Source organism: Rousettus aegyptiacus, unplaced genomic scaffold (genome assembly GCF_014176215.1).
Source record: "Rousettus aegyptiacus isolate mRouAeg1 unplaced genomic scaffold, mRouAeg1.p scaffold_m13_p_17, whole genome shotgun sequence".
Lineage (NCBI taxonomy): Eukaryota > Metazoa > Chordata > Mammalia > Chiroptera > Pteropodidae > Rousettus > Rousettus aegyptiacus.
Genome location: NW_023416292.1, coordinates 20,321,013 through 20,343,750, shown reverse-complemented (window position 1 = coordinate 20,343,750; position 22,738 = coordinate 20,321,013). Strand labels below are relative to the sequence as shown.

The 22,738-nt window shown below is 37.2% G+C and overlaps 1 protein-coding gene and 1 long non-coding RNA gene across 5 annotated transcripts in view; one reads left to right on the top strand and one right to left on the bottom strand.

The window, feature by feature from the left end:
- Positions 1–3,476, bottom strand: part of LOC107512034 — a 194,748-nt gene extending 191,272 nt beyond the window's left edge. For both annotated transcript variants that reach the window (XR_004955172.1, XR_004955173.1), the window contains exon 1: positions 3,398–3,476. This is a non-coding gene — a long non-coding RNA (uncharacterized LOC107512034). The remainder of the gene's footprint in view (positions 1–3,397) is intronic.
- Positions 3,477–3,732: 256 nt separating this feature from the next.
- GORAB (golgin, RAB6 interacting) lies at positions 3,733–21,725 on the top strand. Of its 3 annotated transcripts, none has more exons than XM_016147136.2 (5): positions 3,733–3,892; positions 7,912–8,269; positions 12,013–12,114; positions 14,246–14,386; positions 19,966–21,725. In XM_016147136.2, exons 1-5 carry the CDS (start codon positions 3,757–3,759, stop codon positions 20,417–20,419), a joined length of 1,191 nt encoding a protein of 396 aa, XP_016002622.2. In that variant the 5' UTR covers positions 3,733–3,756; the 3' UTR covers positions 20,420–21,725. The 3 variants fall into 3 exon arrangements, with proteins under 3 accessions (XP_016002622.2, XP_036090574.1, XP_036090573.1); XM_036234681.1 differs by having other exon boundaries at positions 3,737–3,892; positions 7,912–8,273; XM_036234680.1 differs by lacking the exons at positions 3,733–3,892; positions 7,912–8,269 and adding an exon at positions 10,827–10,868.
- Positions 21,726–22,738: the final 1,013 nt, after the last annotated feature.

The window sequence follows — 22,738 nt, the reverse complement described above, 5'->3', positions numbered from 1 at the left end:
TCTAAACAAAATTTTAGACAATCAATATATAAGATATTATGTCTAAGTAGCATTTAACTCAGAAGTGCAAGATAGGTGTAACACTGGCTAATTCATCATTAACAATCTGAAAAGAAAAATCATTTCAATAGATCCAGAAGCACACATGAAAATCCATTATCTATTTCTGCAAACTAAAACTAGAAAGAAGTTTCATCAACCTAAAAAAGGGCATCTACAAAAAAAAAAAACTAAAGTTAACATCATATTTAATGGTGAAAGAGTATGCTTTCACTCTAAGATCAGAAACGTGACAGGATGTCCAATCTCACTTCTATTCAACATTATACCGGGGTGTCTAGCCAGTGCAATAAGGTGAAAAGAAATAAAAGGCATGCAGATCGGAAAGAAAGTAAAACTGTCATTTGCAGACAGCATGATCATCCACCAGGAATCCAATGGATTCTATCTTTAAAAATGCTGCTATAACTAAGAAGTGTTTATCACAATTAACAAACATAATTTTATTTCTATATAATAGATGCAAAAATATTGAAAACTGAATTAAAATGCTACATACAATAGAATCATGTTATTAACTACATTGGGATAAATCTGATAAAAGATGTGCAAGACCTACATACTTAAAACTACAGAATATTGCGGATATACTATTTTAAGGCCTTATAAAAAATAAAATGGTATCTTGATTCTAAATCTATTTTTAACGTTTTCATTTACTAGCAAATGAGTCCATGGCTACAAATAATTATAAGTAATAAACAGGGTTAATGTTATTCATCATAATAGAAATTCATACTAGAAAAGACTCTCAGAATACATGAAATGTGGAAATGTTTCCACTCAATACTTAACTCGGAAAGATTTCAATATTTATTTGAGTGCTTGGTAGGCATCAAACATCCTGTTATACACTGGGTGAATGAAAAGAAAGCTGCATCCCCTGAGCTTGTGAAGCTATTACCTAGTAAAGGAAAATAGAAAACAAACAAGTAAAAAACAGATGCAAATAATTTAGGAGTTGTAATTAATGCTATGAAAGTAATAAAGAACATACGGGACAGGGGGGAAGAGGGGTATTATCTGGATAGGGTGGTCATTGAAAGTCTAAGTAGACATTCAGGTCTAAACCTGAAGGAGAAAGAACCAGCCAGACAAAGGAAAGATCCTCAAAGTCAAATGAAACAGCTTTTGGTAAAGCCCTGGGTAGGGAAGGAGAGCACTGGGGGAGAGGCTGGCATGCTCTAAAACCCCCAGAAAAGCGACTTTGGCTGCAGTATAAAGGGAAAGCGAGCCAAATGATCATGGAAGAGAGATAAGCAGGGGTCAGATCATGGAGGCTCAGGCAGGAACTATTCAAAGCGCAGCAGAAAGCCATTTTACAGTTTTAACCAGGCTACAGACATCAGATTTTAATTTTTTAAAAGATTACTCTAGCTGCTATGGTGAAGAATCAACTGGAGGCAATATAATAATTTTAAGTTGTCACAGATGGTCCCTTTTGCCATAACACATAAAAATGCTGAATATGTAACATGTTTTTTATTTAAAAGAAAAAAATACATCAGAGAACATAAAAGAAAGCAAAGAGAAATCCAAGGTGGACTCTACCTGAATATGAGCTCTGGGAGCTGGGTATCCTATACACATCTGAAGACAAGACCACTGAAATGAATTTCAAAGCCTGGAAAGCATGGTCCATGTGATAACAGAGGATTAGAGAAAAAGCCTATTGTTCTGGAAAAGCAGTAAGGAAGACTGCTGTGAGTGGTAGAGTAATATTTAATATGTATATTTTACACATATGACATGTTATATATATATATGCATATATATATACGTATATACATATATGTATGTATGTATCAGGCACCCACAAAAGAACATCTATGACACCTTTATCATACATGGGAATGAGATCCAAATTTATATCACAAGTTGAAAAAATTACGTTAAATATGGTGTAAAGCAACTGAAACTTCTAGAAGCCCAGAAAAAACAATCTGTAGAGATAGTCTCTTAACCCAAGGTTCAGAGGACTATCACAGAACAAATAACTTCTTTGAAGATAAGCTCCCAATAAAGTACTATACGTCATTTAAAGAAACCAGTCACCAGGAAGGGGAGCCAACAGGGAAAAAAAAAAAAAAAAAAGATTTATAACCTTGCAAATTGGAAATTACCATTTTATACAAATGACCCTATTTTTTTACTATGATCTCCCTCATGCTTTGGTTTTCATTCGAGGGTAACACAAAACCTTTTAAAATATCATGATGTCCACATCTATTAAGATTGTTGATAGTTCTTGAGTGAGCTAAAGAAAGTTTATCTGTAAAATTTAACATGAGGCATACAACATGGTTCATTTTTATTAGATGGAACTAGATAACTGGTGTCTATAAGTGGGAAACTGAATTAACTACCAGACTACTACTGATCCCCATCTACCATTTTGTAGCTAATCTGTCTCTTTAATGTAGTTAGTCTATCTTCAAAAATGGCATGTATGTCTTCTTCAAACCTTTTGAATGGCATTTTAACTCTTAAACGCTAGGAAAAATGAATCCACATTTAAAATGAAGCATTTGTGCACACCCAGCTTTCACAAACCACTTTAAAGTTTAAAAGCTCAAAGGTTACAAGGGAAATTCCAAACATTCTTCCCCTATGATCCTCTATTTAAAACTGAAATACTCATTTCGACGCTTTTCTTGGTGTGGTATTTTCCTTTGTCTTCTCTTGTATTTCAATTTGTTAAAAATATTGACACACTAAAGTCGAAAGCCGCACCTGAGGTTTTAAAATGTAAGCCCAAACGAAAGGTTTTTTAAGTGCTAAATAGAAAAGAAACGGGAAAAATGGAAGAACCGGTCTCTCTTAAATTATCCTGCTCAGTATGCTTTGTGAAAACGCCTGCATCTTTTAATCTTTGAACTTGCTAAAATTGAGAAAATGGAAGCCCAGAGAGATGTGAGTGTTCGAGGTTAAAAAACCAGGACCCCGGGTGGGAGACGCCAAAGGAATGTTCGCGCATGTCCCAGGGCCGGCGTTTCACGCGGCCTTCTCGAGCCATAAATACAAACGAGGGGTCGTTTTTACGGGGACGGCTTTAGACAGCTCTTAGGAGAAACGTTACAGATTAGCCAAAATCACCCACAAAACATCAAGAACCCAAGTCGCAATCCACAGAAACCTATCTGGGAGCCGCTACGGCCGGCGGGCGGCCCCGCAGGGGAACCCTGTTTGTTACACGCGGCTGCTCCCTTTCCATCACCACAACCCCGGCCTCTGAAATGTTTCTTCACAGTTAAACACCTAAACCTGAACATTCTCTCGAGTCAACCCGCTGCACGACTCCAGCGCGGTTCTGAAAGGAACCTGCCCAGGTACACACCTCAGAGGCACCAGGTAGAGGGCTCCGCCCCAGTGAACTTCCCGAGGACCCCGAGGGCAGCTGCGTCCGCCCTGTCCCGCCACCGACTCGTGGCCACTTCCTACCTGCCTGTTTATCTCCACCTTTATCCCCATCGCTATTTCCCCACGTACCTCTTGAAGCGATGAATCCAACAACTTTAGGAGATGGCAGAGGGGGCAAAGCCGGATCAGAGAGAAGCAACGTTTGCCTGACCAAGGTTTCCTTGGCGGCGTGTCAGGCACCGCCGGGGACAGCCTCAGAGGGAGCTGCAAGACGCAGGGGTCCTCGTGGCCATAGCTCGTCGCGCTGATTGGTTGGCTGCCGCTGCCGGAACCCGGATGTGCCTGGGTAGTCGTGTTGGCAGTCGGGGTTCCGAGGTTTGGGCGATCTGGGGGTGCTGGCAGCCCGGGCGGATGGCGCGGGGTTGGGCTGGCTTCTCTGAGGAGGAGCTGAGGCGGCTGAAGCAGAATAAAGGTAACAGGCAGTGCTCCCGGAGGGTTAGTTCTTGTGTCCGCCACGGGGAAGGGGCGGGGCTGCAGCCTTCGCGGGGAAGGGGGCGGGGAGGAGGGTACTGTGCCTGCGATAGGGGACGGGGCTCTAAGTGGCAGGACGGCACCGCCGGGGCCCCTTAGGTGGATGTACTGGGAGCTGTGGCGGGAGGGGCGGACTGAGATCTTTTAGAAAAGAAAGTTCAGGAACCCATTTCAGGATTTAATCCACCCCCCCCCCCCGCCCCGTGAAAGGAACAGGACTTGGGAGAGGAAGCGAGCCTACAGCCTGCTTGTCACTTTCAAGAGGATTGTTGTATAGATCAGGGGTTGGAGGGTTGGAGTCAGGGTAAAGGAAGGAGGAGGGGCACACATCATCTTAGAATTGTGATGAATTTATAGCAGCAGATGACTGAGAAAGTGCAAGCACAGGTCTTAAACGCAAGACGTCGGTGCTTTCCATAATACCTCTGACGTCTTGGCATTCACTTCTGATTGCCAGATGATTTTTGCAGTTCTTTCCAGCTCTTGAGAGTGAGCAAACCATAGGGGTCTTTGAAGGTTAGGTATGAAATGTGTACACACACACACACACACACACACGTTTAAGCCAAAATTTTGTGCTTCCCTCTCTGGCTTTATAATCATTGAATGAACCTGCACTATTTTGTCATCTTTTAATAAAGGAACTAAGTTTGCTGATACTTTGTGAGAAACTCTTGGAGATATAAACTATGCTTTGTGATCGAAATTTCATAAAATTCTGTATGGTGAGCCTGGTAGTGTGCACACCACTACTGAGCTTACACCACTCTTGGTACCATAACTTAAACACTTTACTTTGGGAGAAAATTAAATAAACCCTGCCATGCTTTTTATTAGAGTTTGTGAGAAAATTGGGGTGCTCAGGTAGGCCTGTGCATTAGGTGTGAGGATCATCTAGGGCTGACAGGTGGGAAAGGAAGTAAATTAGTAACACAGGACCAGCGTAGATAGTATACATTGAGGAGATTTTGTCTGGTCCAGAGACCTTTAAAAAAGATATAAAAGTTACTCTATAGCGTGTAGTTAACTGACTCTATCTAGCTTGATGGTCTCAAATTATCTTGCTCTGTATTTTCAACATCCATTCATTTATTCAAATATACAGAGTACAAGTACCCTTGCTTCTGGTCTGACCTGAAGGTATGGGTATCAGATTTTATAGTGGAGATGCTGAAATGAACAAGGCATTATCCCAGCCTTCTTAGAGTTTCTAGTCTAGCAAGGAGACAAACTATAATATGTGGTAGTAGATGTTGTACAAGAGCTTGTTACCAAGTTAACAGGGGGTGCTGGGGGTTGGGTGGAGCTTGGGAAGGTATCACAGAGATTATGTTTAAGCAGAGGTGAGTTTGCCGGGGGAAAGAAAACTTCACGTAGAAGTCTAAATTAAACAATAGATTCATTATGTAGTAGTACATCTCTAAGTATCTCTACAATTTGGGATACAGAGAGGGGTGGAAGGACCTTAATTTCAAGGCCTGTCATTTCAGAGCTGGATGTTAGAGCATAGACACCAATCCGCTAATCTATGATCACCTTGAGGACAGAGGAAACATCTTAGCATCTTTGTATACTCATAGCCAAACGCAGTGATTGGCATGTAGATCTCACAGCTCTGCCTGTAAATATTTTTGCTTTGGATTTCTCTTTTGTAAAACTAGAAGAGCTAGATCTTTAAGGATGTTTAAGGCTCCTTTCAGCTGTTCTCCAACTGGAAAAATATAACTGAACAATCTATGAAAATGGAGTTTGTTACCAGCAAAAATAGGGACAGTACTCTAGAGAAACTCATATGTGCATTGGTGAAGGTCAAGAATGTTATTAACACTCGTTTATAATATTAAAAAGCTGGAAATAAACCAACTGTTCACCAACAAGGGAGTGGATAAATACAGTGTGGTATAAGCATCCAGTGGGCTGCTGTACAACCAGTGGGACTATATGAACTGTAGTCACATGCATTAATATGTATAAATTTCATGAATACAATATATGAAAAGAGAAAGTTGCAAAAGATTATATACAGCCTGATACCTGACAAAATAGGTATAATCTTTTAGGAATCTAGGAAATCTATAAAGGGAATGGAATGAAACAAAATTCAGTATGGTGGGGAAGCAAGGGGAATATGATCAAGGAGGGGCAAATATGTAAGGAATTTTGAAGGTAGTGATGATTAGTATATCAGTATATTAGTATATATAAACCAAGTTAAGCTGCAGTAACAAATAGCCCTAAAATATCAATTGTTTAAAATAATAAAGATGGATTTTTCACTCTAGCTATATGTCTGTCATGGGTTGGCAGGTGACTCTGTTCCACACTATGCTTTGGTGCTATCATGTAGGAGTTCACTGTGGCAGGAGGAGGAGAAGGTTGAGAATTAAGCATTAGTAATAAAATACTTCCACTCGTAAGTGACAGGTACCACTTCCACTTCCATTTTACTTAACAAAAGCAAGTCATATGGCTTGGAGGACAGGAAATACAATTACCTTGTGTGATCCAAAAAAGGGTAACATTCTATCCTTGAACAGCAATTATGTCTACTATAGTCGTGTTGTATTTGTTAAACTATATTGTTATTTATTTATTTTTTTGTAATCCTGATAGCTTGGATTTTGTATGTGTGACATGTATTATTTGATGTATGACTTTTTAAATAATTAAAAAATGGAAATAAAATAGTGCAGCTACAATGCTTTAATTGTGTTTTTCCAGTTGTTGCTAATACGAAAAAATACAAACAAGCCAAAGGAAAAATTGACGAAAGACATGAATAGATATTTCTTAGAAAAGGAAATTTGAAGAGAAGCTTGTCACCATCAATAAGCAGAGAATTGCAAATCAAGAGCACAGTGAGATATTACTTTATACCTAATAACTATTTGATTGAGAGAAATAATAATTCCTTTATCACATGTCTGTTGCAAATCATTTTCTCCCAGTCTGTGAGTTGTTTACTCATGCCCTTGACATTGTCTTTTGCAGAGCGAAAGTTTTAAATTTTAATGAAGTTCAGCTTACCAATTATATCCTTCATGGATAGTGCCTTTGTGATATATCTAAAAAGTCATTGCCATACTGAAGGCCGTCTAGGTTTTCTCCCATGTTATCTTCTTGGAGTTTTATAGTTTTGGGTTTTGTACTTAGGTCTGTGATCTATGTTGAGTCAATCTTTGTGAAGGGTGTAAAATCTGTGTCTAGATTCATTTTTCTGCATGCGACTGTCCATTATTCCAGGATCATGTGTTGAAAAGACTGCTCCATTTTATTACCTTTTCTCCTTTGTCAAAGATGAGTTGACTATATTTATGTGGGCCCGTTTCTGGGTTCTCTGTTCTCTTCAGTTGATCTACTTATCTAGTTTTTTGCTAATAGCCACTGTCTTGATTACAATAGCTTTATAGTGAGTCTTGAAGTCAAGTAGTGTCAGTCCTCCAACTTTGTTCTTCTTAAATATTATGTTGGCTATTCTACCTATGTATCAAATTGCCCTAAGATTTATTAAAATTTAAGAGAGGTGAAGCCCATTTGAAAACTCAGCCACCATTTTTTTTTTCAGGAAAGCAGATACATTCATTAATCAAATTTAAGACATATCAGAGAATTCATTTGTCAGTCTTGCTTTGCCAGCTTAGTTATCTTTATTTGATGATTATCAAAATCAAGTTAAAAAAGAAACTTTGCTTTGTATCCTAAGACCTAAGTCATTGACAGATGGACTTCCGTGAAGATAAATTGACACCTAGGACAGTTTTCATTAAATATTAACAGTATGATCAAAGACCTATTGAAATTCTACAGGAAGACTTGCTGTTTTCCCCTTAGTTTTTAAGTCAGAGAAAGGGAAACCTTGTAGAATTATTATCAAAATTTAATGTTAATCTTTTATTAGAGAAATTGTAATTATTTGCTGTCCACACAAAAGCATTGGCCTTCATTTTCTTTTTGCTGTAGATCCATTTGAAGCACAGCGGCGTCTCCCTGCAAAGAAAAGTCGACAACAGCTTCAGCGAGAAAAAGCCCTTCAAGAACAAAGCCAAAAACTTGGACTTCAGGATGGGTCGACCTCATTACTTCCAGAGCAGCTGCTTTCAGCACCAAAACAGAGATGTAACACTCAGAAGCCACATTGTTCTCCCCCTACTCCTCCTGGTCCTCTCGCGCTCCCCTCTCCTGTTGGTGTTGGAAAACCACAGTGTATTGAAAGTCAACCAAGGGAACTGGGACTTGAGAATTCCTGTGATGGTCACAAAAATGCCGAGGTTCTGTCTCCAAAGCCAGATTGCAAATTGGAGAAAAAGAAAGTGGAATTGTTAGTAAGTCTATGTATCCATGAGACTTTTTTCCATTTTACCTTTTTTCCCCTTTGGGTTTTGAGGAAAAGTAATTTTAACGTTTTTTCTGTTTTATATTTTAACCTAGAAATGAGATAAATAAATTATTGAAAAATAGCTACTACCTAAATATATATTATAAGCCAGTCAGTATTAGGCATTTTGTATGTTTTATGTCATTTAGTCTTCACAACAACCTTACAGTGCGTGTTCATTATTTCCACTTTACAGATGAGCTCTTAGATTCAGATAAGCTGTTGTATTCCTAAAGCAAATATGAAGCTAATAAATAGATCAATATGCACAATGAACCAGTGGCCTTAAATAACACATTAGATGAGATGGATGTAATTGATATTCTTGGGACATTTCACCAAAAGCAGCAGAATATGCATTCTTTTTAAATGCACATGGAACATTTTCCAGGATAGACCATGTAAGGTGACAAAACAAGTCTCAAATTTAAGAAGATTGAAATCTTACTAAATATCTTCTCTGATCACAGTGATATGAAACTAGAAATCAACTATAAGAAGAAAAATACTTGGAGGCTAAATCACATGCTGCTAAACAATAAATAGGTTAACATCAAGGAAGAAATCAGAAGATACTTTGAGACAAATGAAAATGAAACACAACCACCCCAAACCAATGGAATACAACCAGTTCTAAGAGGGGAAATTTATATCAATACAGGTCTACTTCAAGAAGCAAGAAAAACCTCAGTCTAGCCTCACATCTAAAGGAAGTACAAAAAGAACAAAGCTCAAAGTGAGTAAAAGGAAAGAAATAATAAATATCAATGAAATAGAATCTGAAAAACGATAGAAAAGATCGATGAAACCAGGAACTGCTGCTTTGAGAAGATTAACAAACTTGGTAAACCTTTAGCCAGACTCATCAATTAAAAAAGAGAGAGGGTCCAAATAAATCAGAAACGAAAGAGGAGAAGTAACAACCAACATCACAGAAATGCAAAGTAGTGTAAGGAAATAACTACAGTCACATGCCAACAAATCGGACAACTTGGAAGAAAAGGGTAAATCCTGGAATATACAGTCTTCCAAGGCTGAATCAGGAAGAAACAAAATCTGAACAGATTGATAACTACTAACAAAATTGAATCAATAATCAGATGGCTTCACAGGTGAATTTTACCAACATTCAAAGAGTTAATGTGCATCCTCAAACTATTCCAAAAAACTAAAAAGGAAGGAACGCTCCCAAACTCATTTTACGAGGTCAGCATTACCCTCATAACAAAATCAAAGATACTACCAAAAAAAAAATTTATAGGAAAATATCCATGATGAAAATATATGTAAAAATCCTCAAATTAGCAAACTATATTCAGCAATACATTAAAAGATCATACACCATGAACAGTGGAATTTATTCCTAGGATGCAAGGTTGGTTCAATATTGACAAATCAGTTACAATACACCACATAAAATGAAGGATAAAAATCAGATCTTATCAATAGATGCATTTTACAAAATCCAACAAAGTGTGGATAGAAGGAACATACCTCAACATAGTAAAGGCTATATATGACAATTTTATAGTTAACATTATACTCAAATGAGAGAACACTAAAGATTACACACACACAGACGCACACACAAGACGATTAAAAGTAATGAATTCAGTAAAGTAGCAGTATACAAAATTAATATTCCAAAATCAGCATTTTCATACACCAGTAACAAACTATCAGAGAAATTAAGAAAACAGTTCCATTTAAAATTGGATCGAGAAGAACAAAATAACTTAGAATACATTTAACCAAGGAGATAAAAGACCTGTACTTGGAAACCTTATAAAACACTGAAGAAAGAAATTGAAGAGGATACAAAGAAATAGAGAAATATACCATGCTCATAGATAAGAAGAATTAACATTGTTTAGATGTCCATACTACCCAAAGTAATCTCCAGATTCAATGCAGTCCCTATCAAAATACTAATGGCTTTTTTTGTAGAACTAGCACAAATAGCCACAAAAGACTGAATGGCCAAAGCAATCTTCAGAAAGAAAAACAGTTGGGATGATCACGCTACCTGATATCAAACTATACTACAAGGCTATAGTAAAGTAATTAAAACAGCATGAGACTGACATAAACACACATATATGGAACAGAGTAGAGGACCTAGAAATAAACCCACGTCTATATAGTCAATTGTGACAAAGGAGGAAAGAATTACAATAGAAAAGATTCTCTTCATTAAATGGTATTGGGAAAACTGGGCAGATACATGCAAAAAAATGAAACTGAATCAGTTATACCATATACAAGAGTAAACTCAAAATGGATTAAAGACTTGAATGTAAGACCTGAAACCATGAAACTCAAATCAAATGTTGCCAAGGATGTGGAAAAAAGGGAAACTTCATGCACTGTTGGGATTGTAAATTGGTGCAGGCACTATGGAAAACAGGATGGAGATTCCTCAAAAAATGAAAACGACAATTACCTTATGGTCCACTTCTGTGTATTTATTTGAAGAAATCCAAAACATTTACTCAAAAAGATATATGCACCCCCATGTTCGCTGCAGCATTATTTATAATAGGTAAGCTATGGAAATAACCTAAGTGTCCATCAAGTCAAATGGATAAAGAGTGTTATATATATAGAATGGAATGTTACTTGACCATAAAAAAGATGGAAATTTTGCCATTTGCAACAACATAGATGGACCTTGAGAGTATTATGCTAAGTGGAATAAGTCAGAGAAAGACAAATATGATTTCACTTATATGTGGAATCTAAAAAACAACAAATGAACAAACAAAGCAAACTTGTCGATACAGAGAACAAATTGATGGTCGCCAGATGGGAGACAGATTGGGAAGATGGTGAAAAAGGGGAAGGGTTTAAGAAGTACAGATGAGCAGGTATAAAAATAGTCACAGGGATGTGGAGTACAGCACAGGGACTGTAGTCAGTACAGTTATAATGTGTCAGACGGTAGTAGACTTACCAGGATGCTGACTTTAAGTTACATAAATGCCTAATCACTGTTTTACACCTAAAACTAATAATATTGTATGTCAACTGTAAGCGAAAGTTTTTTAAATTAAAAAAAAATGAAAATAAATGCACACAATCTGAAAAAAAAAAATTCTAGGCACAGAAAGAAGTAGGAAATTGTGACACATAAACAAGAGGAAAGTCATCAAAGGAAACAGACCCACAAATGATGGGAATTATCAGGTGAAGAATATTTAAACAGCTATTATAAATATGTTTCATGTGTCCAAGAGTATAGAATATAAAGTGATTTAATGATTAAATTATGAAATGATTTTTTTTTTAAAAACCTTAAAATATATAACATGGCATTAGCTACAGATTGATTTATTTTGCTCTCCATTTTGCATGTGATACATAATAAACTTACACAAGTTTCTTTGTACTCCTAAAAAATGCCACTATTCTGACTTCCAGTTTGTGGGTTCCCAGATTATATACATATAATGGATTTCAAAGGGCCACTTTCCGTAAGCCTAAGCCTTCTTTACTTCAAATCATAGTCTTTGTTCCTATTAGAACAAAATAATGAGCTGCAGATGGGTTCCTTTTAAGAGAATTTCTGAAAGAGTATATACATAATGTGGCCAATTGAATTTACGTGTAGGAGACGGAACTAGTAATGTGTGGGGTAGGGTTTTAGAAACTAATTTTTATACATATATATTTTTTTTGCTCCCTAGGCAAGAAAAATCTCGTTGGGAAGTCCTCCAACAAGAACAACGGCTAATGGAAGAGAAAAATAAACGTAAGAAAGCTCTTTTGGCTAAAGCTATTGCAGAAAGGTGAGGAACCTGAACCAGAAGAGGTTGTTTGTAACCTGCGTTCAGCTCTGTCATGTTTTATATTTAGTTTTCCATTTCTCTTTTAATAAACTAACATTTTCTCTACAACCAATATTTTAAAGCTAACTGAACAATTGTGCCCTATAAATGATACTGGAAGTTCAGTGTTGATTTATTAAGGAGGACTTTTTAAGTATATATCATAACAGATTTATGAATACAGGTGCGATTAAAACAAGAATCAGCATCAGAGTTTTCACTATTACCCATCTACACATGCATGATGGAGCAGCAAACAGCTATCAATATAAGGAAATTACAAGTGCAGGTTTTACTTTTGACATAAGGAGGTCATCAGCTGGCATTTAGAGGAGTGAGACTATTCCACATAAATGACTTAAACTCCCACAAATCTAAATTGTGTTTCCTATGGACAATTCTCTTAGTTTACCCTGCCCCCACTAGTAGAAGATACTTGATATAATTTAACCTTTTGTCGACTCGGATCACCATTATGTGCACTGTCCGTACTGTGTGCAGTTCAGTTTCTTCCCTCCTCCTGTCAGTTTAGCTGTCAGCCATCCCTTTTTCTTTACTGCATTGCCTGTCGTCGAACAGCAACATGCCCATGTAAGCCACCGTTCCCATCCCTCACCGCTCTTTCTGCCTTTTTTGTTTGTAGTTTCTCTTGTGCTGTGGCCTTAGGAAACCAAGCACAGTCAATAAAACAATAACTGAGAACAGCAGGAACTACATACAAACAAGTAGTCAGTGGCATTTTCTTTATAGGTCTCTAGAAAAGTCTGGCAAAACTATAATTGATTGAAGCTGGTATGTGTGTCAAAAGGAGAGGAATAGGAATGTAGAGAAAGTGAGATGGGTATAAGAGTAACAGAATTTTATCTGCCAAAGGGATATAGTATGAATTTAAAAATGATTTTTTTCTTCTACCGATATATCTTGATTTTTCATGAAGCATAGGAAATATGCAACTTACTGAACTTACGTTTCAAGAAAAAAAAGTGTGATTATTGGAAAGCATTTTAGTAGTCTTCAATTTGGAAAAGGTTGTTTTCTGGAGATTTTACAAAAAGATTTACAGGCTTAGTACTTGTTCTGCTCTGTGTGCTTTAGAATTAAGACAGTAAGCACTGATATAGACAGAAATGTAAGAAAACGAAACCTGGTTAGATGATTAATGAATGGACACTGAAGTATAGTACTTGAAGTAAATGAATCCTACTGTTAGCTTTTATAGGCAGAAAACAAGGGTAAATGCATAAAAAGAGTAGAAATCGAGAAAAAGTTGCAATAGACTGGTTTTATGTGGGAGTTTTATTCTGTGAGAATGTGTGAAATTTTGAAATGAGTGAAATCACAATGAAAAGATTGGATTTTGTCTTTGTTTATTTTTGTTTTTTGTTTTTGTTTTTAATGTATAATGTACTTGGGAATGATGAAGGGACTGAGAGATGGTGAAGTTGGATGTGCTTTTAAACAAGAAAAAAACTGTGCCTGGTTTTGAGCCCCAGACAGAAAAATTTTGAGGACCTGTAGTTTTGCCTAAATAACAGGAATCGAATCAATAAAAGCTTGGGGAAAATGAGTCCTGAGAATGTTAAAACCTAAGAGATGTTTTTAGACATATAATGAAATAGTGTTCAATGCAGGCATCTGTTGTTGGTGTCCACTGGGCATCAGACAAATGTGAATGGGCTTATTAGCAAAAAGAAATTAAGGCTGGAGATTTAGAAAGCTGTGTTCAGTGTTCCAATGTAAAGAGAATACAGATATAGTCTTTTATTGCTTATTCTCGTCCTTGTGGAATAAATATAGACCTACGAATGAGCTGTTTATTGATGTATTTTTAAATCTTTTTCCTTTGTGTATGAAAATTATATATACTATAGAAAATTTGGAATAATACAGGAAAGAAGCACAAATATAGTCTTAGCAATATATCAAATTGTTATCAGCATTTATTTAAATTTTCTGTCTTTTTCTAATTTTTTAAAATTATACATTAGAATCATATTGTATATACAGTAGCTTTCTTTTTTCACTTATATTGTATACGGATATATGATCTTAAAATGTTTTTATTTTTCCACTCATGTTCCTGAATTTCTAGATCTAAAAGAACTCAGGCAGAGACCATAAAACTAAAGCGGATCCAGAAGGAGTTGCAGGCTTTAGATGACATGGTGTCAGCTGACATTGGAATCCTCAGGAATCGGATTGATCAAGCCAGTCTAGACTATTCAAATGCTCGGTGAGTTGGGGAAATTGGACTCTGAACGAGGAGTTCGATTTATTAATGTTTATGCTCTCTAGGACAAAAACGTTTGTATACATCATCATTTAAGCCTCATACCAACCCCATTAGGCACTATTTATTCCTATTTTGTAACAAATCAAGTGTGTCTCTTCTTGAATCTTCCTTTACTTTTCCCCACCCTTTAACCTCGTTCATATTCCTGTTAGAGTATTTCTTGCTTTATTTATTTACATCTTAGTCTTTCCTGCTAAACCAGCGGGTATTTCGTGTTTGGGACTCTAAATATCTGAATGACTTGCCCTTAAACTCTAAAATCAAGTCTCTGCTCTTTCTATTAAGAAATTTTGATTGTCCGAGATTGTCCTTAGAGATTAGTCCAGTTCTCATTTCAGTTTTCATCAAAGAAAAATCCAGTTTATTTTTTTTAAGCCTATGAGTATATTTTGAAGAAAATATTATTCTTTCTTGAAAGCTTGAAGATTTACTTTTTATTTTTTTGATTGTTCTGTATAAAATGATTTGCTATCACATGTTTCCTTGGTTTCAACTATTGGCATTTTTTAAGAGACAAAAATTATCATGGACTATTTTTGAAATGAACTAACACATGTAAAGAATTACGTGAACTTTGCAAACAGATAAAAAGGCAAAAAAATTAAGTCTTTCAACGTTGCTTTAATCATCCTGGTTTGTCTTTTTTTCACAGGGGAATGCTGTGTTAATGACTCAGTTTTGCATCTTTCTCTGTAACACTAGAAGTCAATCAGAATGCCTCATTAGTCCAGGCTAAACCACAGCATCAGAATATTTATATAACAATTTAATAAAGCGGAAATGCTCGATTGTGGTTTTTAATTCGCTGTTTATTGTTTAAGAAAGTGGTGGTATCCCTGTAATTTTTGTAATTGTTGTTTGATTGTATGTGATTAGACTTACTGAGTGGCCTTTATTAATTACCTGCCTAGATTAATGCCATCAGTGGCTGATAACTGGAGGTTCCATACTTCTACTGATAAGGTCATTCAGGAGGTGATCAAGATTATATTAAGATTAAACTAAGCCAAGATATTTAGCATGTTTTATTCTCTGTAACTGAAGATTGCCAGAGGAACACTTTAATGCCATTATAGCCCTTCACATAAATAATTCAGATTATTCTGGATACCTCAACAAAAGAATTAACTGGTCACATTTTAATTTTGTCTTAGAGGAGGCTGGAGAAGGATGGCTTTGTACATTGAACATTATATAAAAAATATCATAGTTTCAGCCTTCAGAGAACCACAACTGCGAGATTACTGGTTGAAGGAGAAAATATCCCATAGCATATAAACATTTTTAATGAAATTTTAGTAAATTTTTTATATCTTTTGACAAGCTGAAAATGGCAATTTCTCATAGTATACTAATATTGACATGGTTGTATGTGAATATCTGTATTGTTTTTGTGAGGCTATTTTTAAAAATCGCACAGCCAAATGTGACTAGAACCAGGGTCGTAAAATTAAGATAACACTTTTTCGAGTTACTGAAGCATTTTAGATTGGTGATATAACATTATGTACTTGATTTCTACTGGAAAGTCATCCCCAGGGCGGTCAGTTTCTGTGGGAGATTTCCTTGATTTCTTTTTTTTTAAATAAAAATATTATAGTTCTCTAGTGCCTGATACAGTGCTATGTCCACAAAAGTTTCTTGGATACCGAATAATCCAGCGTTTCATTTAGAAGAGGCTTCTATAGAGCAGTGTCAGGGTAGATGCCCCCGAGGAGCCTGGCACTCTGAGCCAGCCAGCTTGAGAGGGTTGCTGCCGCCGCCGCTGTTCACAGCTACAGTGGCAGCTGCCATGTGCTGTGCAGACCAGCTTGTAAAGCCAAGCGTGGCTGCGTGTAGAACATTGCTTAACCCTCAGGATACCAGGAAAAACAGTTATCACTCTTTGCCGTCTATGTTTAATAGACACTCCCATGCACAAATGCACACACACACATGTACATATATACGTACATATTTTAAGTCATTTTGTGAATAATTTAAAGAAGTAAGAATGAAAGGGATTGTGGAAAACAACTTTATTAAAAATTTTTATGAGCGTGTGAGCATGGCAGACCTCTTTGTATGAAGTCATGTTTGACTCCTGACATTATACACGCCGAAAGAATGCAGCTGCATTCCTTTAGCAACACGGGACGATCCAGATACTTGTAGAATATTGTGCGGTTAAGTTCTTCCTCTCGAAATTAACTCTGTGAAGATAACATCTTATTTTTATCCTTAGAAATGTACTTTTTACTCATCGATTGTTGAGTTGGAGAAAATTCACGCAGGCTGTTTTTCTGAAGACTCATACTCTGAGATTTTACTTACACTGTTTCCCTATCTAGAATCTACACTTTCTGAGTCTGCATTTGTGTTGGTTCCTTAGGACTGCCATAAAAAATTACCACGGAGTAGGTAGCGTAAAGCAACCGAAATTTAGTCTCTTCCGTTTCCGGCAGCCAGAGTCTGAAATCGAGGTTTCGGCAGCGTCGCTCTTCCTTCAGACACTCTAGGGAAGACATCCCTCCTTGCCTCTTCCAGCTTCTGGTGGAGGGGTCCCTTGGCTTGTGGCTGCACCACTCGGTTCTGTGCCTTTGTAGTCACACCGCTTCCTCCTTTTTTCTCAAAATTGCCTTTGCCTCTTAGAAGGATACATGCCATCGCATGTAGGGCCCAACTGGAGAATCAGAAATAAACATCTCCCAAAATCTTTAACTTAATCACATGTTTTGCCATATGTAATTTAATATTCTCAGGTTCTGGGATTAGAAAGTGAACGTCTTTGGATGGTCATTTTTTAGCTTACCACAACATTTATCTTTTCTCTAATAATTACTACAAAGTGTCTTCATCTGTCAGTTTTTTTTTTACTTTGCCATTAGGGCAGAAAATGAAAAACATTAATTCTCAACTGTGTTCACTGAAAGCCAAGAGCAGATTACAAATATGGTGTTCTAGTCTTTTATACCTTTTTGAAAAGTGATATAATACTTTGGCCAACACAGTAAGGAAACTAAATGATGATGATTTGTTTCATTATAGCATAGTGTTTTTAGGTCATTTCATCATTCTTTTCTCATTTTAATTTTTTTTTAGCATAAATGGGAATAATCGATGAGTAACAAGGAAATAATTCCTAGGGTAACAAAATGGCAAAATGTTTCAAGATATAGGAAAAATAATATCTCGATGATCCCATAATATATCTTAGATTTATAAAAAGATCCGGTGGACCAATATCATGATTGCAAATTATGATTAGTTTTATTCTGTTGTTTAAAATGTAAGTAAATTTCCTCTTTGTTTTCTAAGAAAGGATAAAAAAAATCATGATATGTTGATCCTCACAAATAGTTGTAATTGCTCAGAAAAGAAACCTAATGGCATGCCAAGGGTTAATGATTGAGTTTTTAAAATTGTCAGGGATACCAAAACCAAGACGCAATTTCTAGAATCTTTTAAAATAACATTTATTAAATCGTTCAGCGCCCCTTTAAAATAACAAAACAATTCAATAACTATGTTTCAGTCCAATTTGTCTTACTATGTTAAGTATAATGCTCTTACTATTCTGTTCCAAAATATGTCATCATACTCTGATTTGGTACAGCCACCTGACCCCCAGGCTCATAGTGCAGTTTGTGAAACTAATCAATATTTTAAACATAAATCACTCCATACAGGAATATATATGCATGTTTCTGGGCAGAAGGACTTTAAATAAATAAAGTGCAAAATCTTCAGTGATTTATCCAGGGTGAAAGATCAATGGAAACCCAGGGACCTATTTGCAAATTTTAATTTCAATTCGGCATTCATGGGCCCAATCAGTAAATCTTCACTGGCTGACTTTGGCTGAGGGAGACCACAGACTCGCAGAGAAGGGAGGTTTGAGTGAGGGGAAGGGGCTCGGGATTCGTGTACATCTAGAGAATGTTGTCAGAGCTCTTAAAGCTCGATGCGAGAACATTCAGAAAAAGATACGTTACCAGGTGTGGAAATAAAGGGTCCAGAGAGCCAACAGAGCTCCTTTAGAGCAGTTATTTTAACATAGGGGTAATTGAAAAAGAGCTAGTTTTCCCATTCTTATATTTACTAGATGACAGTAAAAAAAATGAAATAGGATAAATGAATGTTATGTAAGTAAGAGTTTTCAAGTGTAAACACCATGTTCTTACGTTTTGCATAATTTTAATTTTAGATACATGCGTGTTGATGTGCTAACCATGCTTTTCGTTTCCTGCGTGCCTGCCGGGCGTCGCACTGCATACTTGCCCTGCTCTCGCCATTGGTCCTTACCACCCCTCCGAAGTACTGTTACAATCACCGTTTACAGACAAGAAATAACGAGTGTTGGAGAGGATGTGGAGAAAAGGGAGCCCTCGTACACTGCTACGGGAATATAAATGGAAAATAGTATGGAGGCTCCTTAAAAAATTAGGGATAGAGCCACCATGTGACCTAACAATCCTTTTTCAGGGTATCTACCCCCCAAAATTGAAAACATTTGTTCATAAAGCTATATGTACCCCTATGATCATTGCAGCATTATTCACAATAGCCAAGACATGGAAACAACCTAAGTGTCCTTTGACAGATAATTGGAAAAAGAAGATGTGGAGTACTTCTCAGCCATAAAAGAGATGAAATTTTGCTATTTGTGACAACATGGATGACTCTTGAGTATTATGCCAAGCGAAATAAGTGAGACAGAAAGGACAAAATCCATAGGATTTCACTTACTGTGTGGAATATAAAATAAAAAGCAGCAAATGAACCAAGAAACTCATAGATAACAGACAACAGAATGGGGGTTACCAGTGGAGAAGGGGAGCGGGGAGATGATGAAGAAGGTAAAGGGGGTCAAATATACAGGAGGAGACTAGGCTTGGGGTGATGCGCGCACAGCAGAGAACACAGATGTCATGTTATAAAGACGTACACCTGAAACTCACATATGTCATCATTAGCCAACGTCACCCCAGTAAATTTAGTTAAATAAAAAAGAGATACAGATTTTCTACTTTCTCCATCTCTTACTGTTTTATCTCTCAAATTTAACCAGCCGTGTACTGGAGCTAGCTTGCACGGATGCATGAGAGTGGATTTTGTACATCTTTTCCCAATTCTGCATTCAGTGGTGTTCCAGTGATGCTTGAAATTGGCCATGCTGGTAGTATTTACACTACAGAAATCAGCAAACACTACAGATCAGGGCTCTTCTCCTCGGAGCTGGCACACCACTGAATCAGTCCTCAGCCTGCTTTTATTCAGTCACAGCCTTGGAAAGAGGAAACGGGTGCAGAAGAATGTCATCCTATCAGGAAAGTCCAAATGTGGATGCTGCGGACATTCCAGCAACAATAGTTTGTCTAAAGTCAACTCTTGTAGACAAGAGTTCATAGAGCGTTAATATCTGTATCTTCATTATACATTGTTTCCAATTATGGAGTTTATTATTGTTTCTCGGCCCTCCTTTGAATATCTGCTTCAATGGAAAATTAATGGACCCATCTTTGTCCCTGTCCCCACAGGAAGCGGTTCGACAGGGCCGAAGCAGAGTATGTTACAGCAAAGCTCGACCTACAGCGCAAGACTGATGTGAAAGAGCAGCTCACCGAGCACCTCTGCACCATCATACAGCAGAACGAGCTCCGCAAGGCCAGGAAGCTGGAGGAGCTGATGCAGCAGCTGGATGTGCAGGCTGAGGAGACTTCGGAGCTCGAAGTGGAGGTGGCGAGATTGCTGCGCGAACAAGGAGCAGGAGCAGAGAAACAGGTGGTTCTTGGAGAGAGGCCGTCGGAGCCTCCTGGGGAGAGCACACCCTCGGGGTCTGCTCAGGAGAACAAAAAGCATCAAGAACAAGCTGCCTCCCCAAAGGGAGATGAACAACGTGAGAATTCCAACGGCACCCCCCTTCTGACGCCAGACCCCCCAAATCAAGAAGCGAAAGCTACTGTGAATCACGTTGCAGCTGCTCTGACCTGACCACATGAAGGGCCAGCGTTTGTTCTTTTCAGCTAATATGGCATTCAGTAAATGACGTTGTAGACTATGCCGTGACCTCTGATAAATGCCTCTCTTAAACAATATTAATTTTAGAATCCGTGATTAGTTTTATGTCTGACCACTCTCAGGTCTCAAAGAATTTAAATATATATGGTTCACCTTGATTTTGGTCCAGTTCTTTTAGGGTACCCTTTTTTGGGGTGAAAACAAGTGACTTGAAAGGATAGAATTAAAACCACATGGTTAAGAGTGTTTTTAGGCCAGGAAAACATAGAAAAGTAAAATGGAAAATGATAATACCTCATCAAACTCATTTAAGTCCTGAGAGAAGTAATGAGAATGAAAATCCTGTTTTATATCATTAGTAAAGAGACACAAAAATTAAATGTGAAAAAGAGAATAAGAAACAACTAACAAAAGTAGTAGGTTAAATTATCCATTTGGATCTTTCTAGAGCTGCAAAACAACTTGGAAATTACAGTTTATGTAAAGAACCAGACAGTTAAGCCCACATTACTTTTGTCTTCCATTTGCCTTTTAAATGGCTTTGGTTTACAACCTGAGTTTTGGTTAGTTGACACACACAAATGTATCTATGTATAAATATGCCATATGTAATTTTATTCTTAACATATTGTCTTTAATTAGCACATTGATTAGTTAAATTTAGACAAAGCATTTCTACGGTGAGGCTGAAATTAATGTAGAAAATGTTATTGCTGCTTTTGATTATGAAAAAAACATTTTCTTTCTAAAGTTACCTGTAAATACGTGTTTTATATGTAGGATATAAATGATCCTGTCGTAAAGCATTTAAATTGTTAAAATGCTGGTCTTCTTATTACTTTAATAGTTTATTACTGTCACTAATACTTCACCACTACATTGTATTATATGTGAATGTGTAAATACAGTTTTGTCACAAAATCTGTGCATATCATTAATTTCTGATTTATCAGAAATTCCAAACAGTAAAATCATACATTTTAAGTCTAAAGGGAAGAAATAAAAGAGGATAAGGATAAATGTAATAACGTATCTTTAATAATTTCCAAAAAAATTGGGGACATCCTATTTTTAAATGAGTTTGAGAGTTATTTTCTGGTAATGGAGATGAGCTTTTATTTTTATATTATGTAATTTGAGTTGAAATTATAGCTTTCTATTACTGACTTCTCTATGCAGAGGCATTTATATAAATAGTCATGTTTTTCTTTATGTATGACATAAACTAAAAGCTTCATTGTCCTATTTTTCTAAGGAATAAATATGTCCGATGCCTTTATGATATGCTCTTTTGTTTACCTTTTTTTCAAAAAAGTTCACAATTGAGTGTTAAGTGGTGTGTGGCAGGAATGCGTCCGTGGTAGATACAATCATCAACTTGTTTATGAACAACCTCTGTTGGGGAAAAATTCATCAATAAATGAGGTTCTGTGCTATTGGCCAAACATGGGTAGGTACAACCTAATGCTCAGTCGAAATACTTTAAGCACGTATAAAGCATATACAAAATGAGAGCCATGGACTAAATGAACTGGATGGCACCTTGGCGACCGTCCGATTTAATCTTATTTTACAGATGAGGAATCTGAGAGTCGGAGATTTCACTTGGTCATGTTGGCCGACTGGCCCGTCTTAAACTTGAAGCACTGTGAAGTTGCAGTTCTGAACTCCCGAGGTGTCTCTTACGACCTCGACGCTTCTCTTGCAGTGCCGACCACGAAGTTCACTGCATCCCTCCTCTTCAGAGCTTTGCTTCGGAACCCATGCAGGAATTGCGTTGGTTCGTGTGAAAAAGCTTTCAAGTGTGCCAGTCAATGGTCCACTGAAACCGCTATTTTGGAAAACTTACCTTGCTTGGCTTTCCCAGGGTGGCGTCCAAGTGCTCAGGTGATGATATAAGTGACAAAGTTCTATTGCATCAGTTCGGTACAAGCAGCTGTGGCCCATGTGTGCACGGAATGATCTTGGGGGCTCACTGGTCTGAGGAGCATATGCACCGGCTCCTCCAGGATGGCCCCGATATCTTTTAAAATCATAAAATCTGTTCTAGAGACTTTTGATATATGGATTCACAAACCCACGGCAATTGTTAGTTTCTGCGAAGGAAATTATTGGTTCAAAATTAATGCCATACGTTTGTCAGGGCCCTTTGTACAGCTGTCCCTTCTGTGGTAAGTCCCTCTCTTACATGCCTCAGGTTGTTAGAGCCTAAGGTTATCAGGGCTCTGAGTGATGGATGTGTAATTTAGGAGGTCACCGCTTTGTGTTATCTCATGTTTTGTTTAAGAGTCT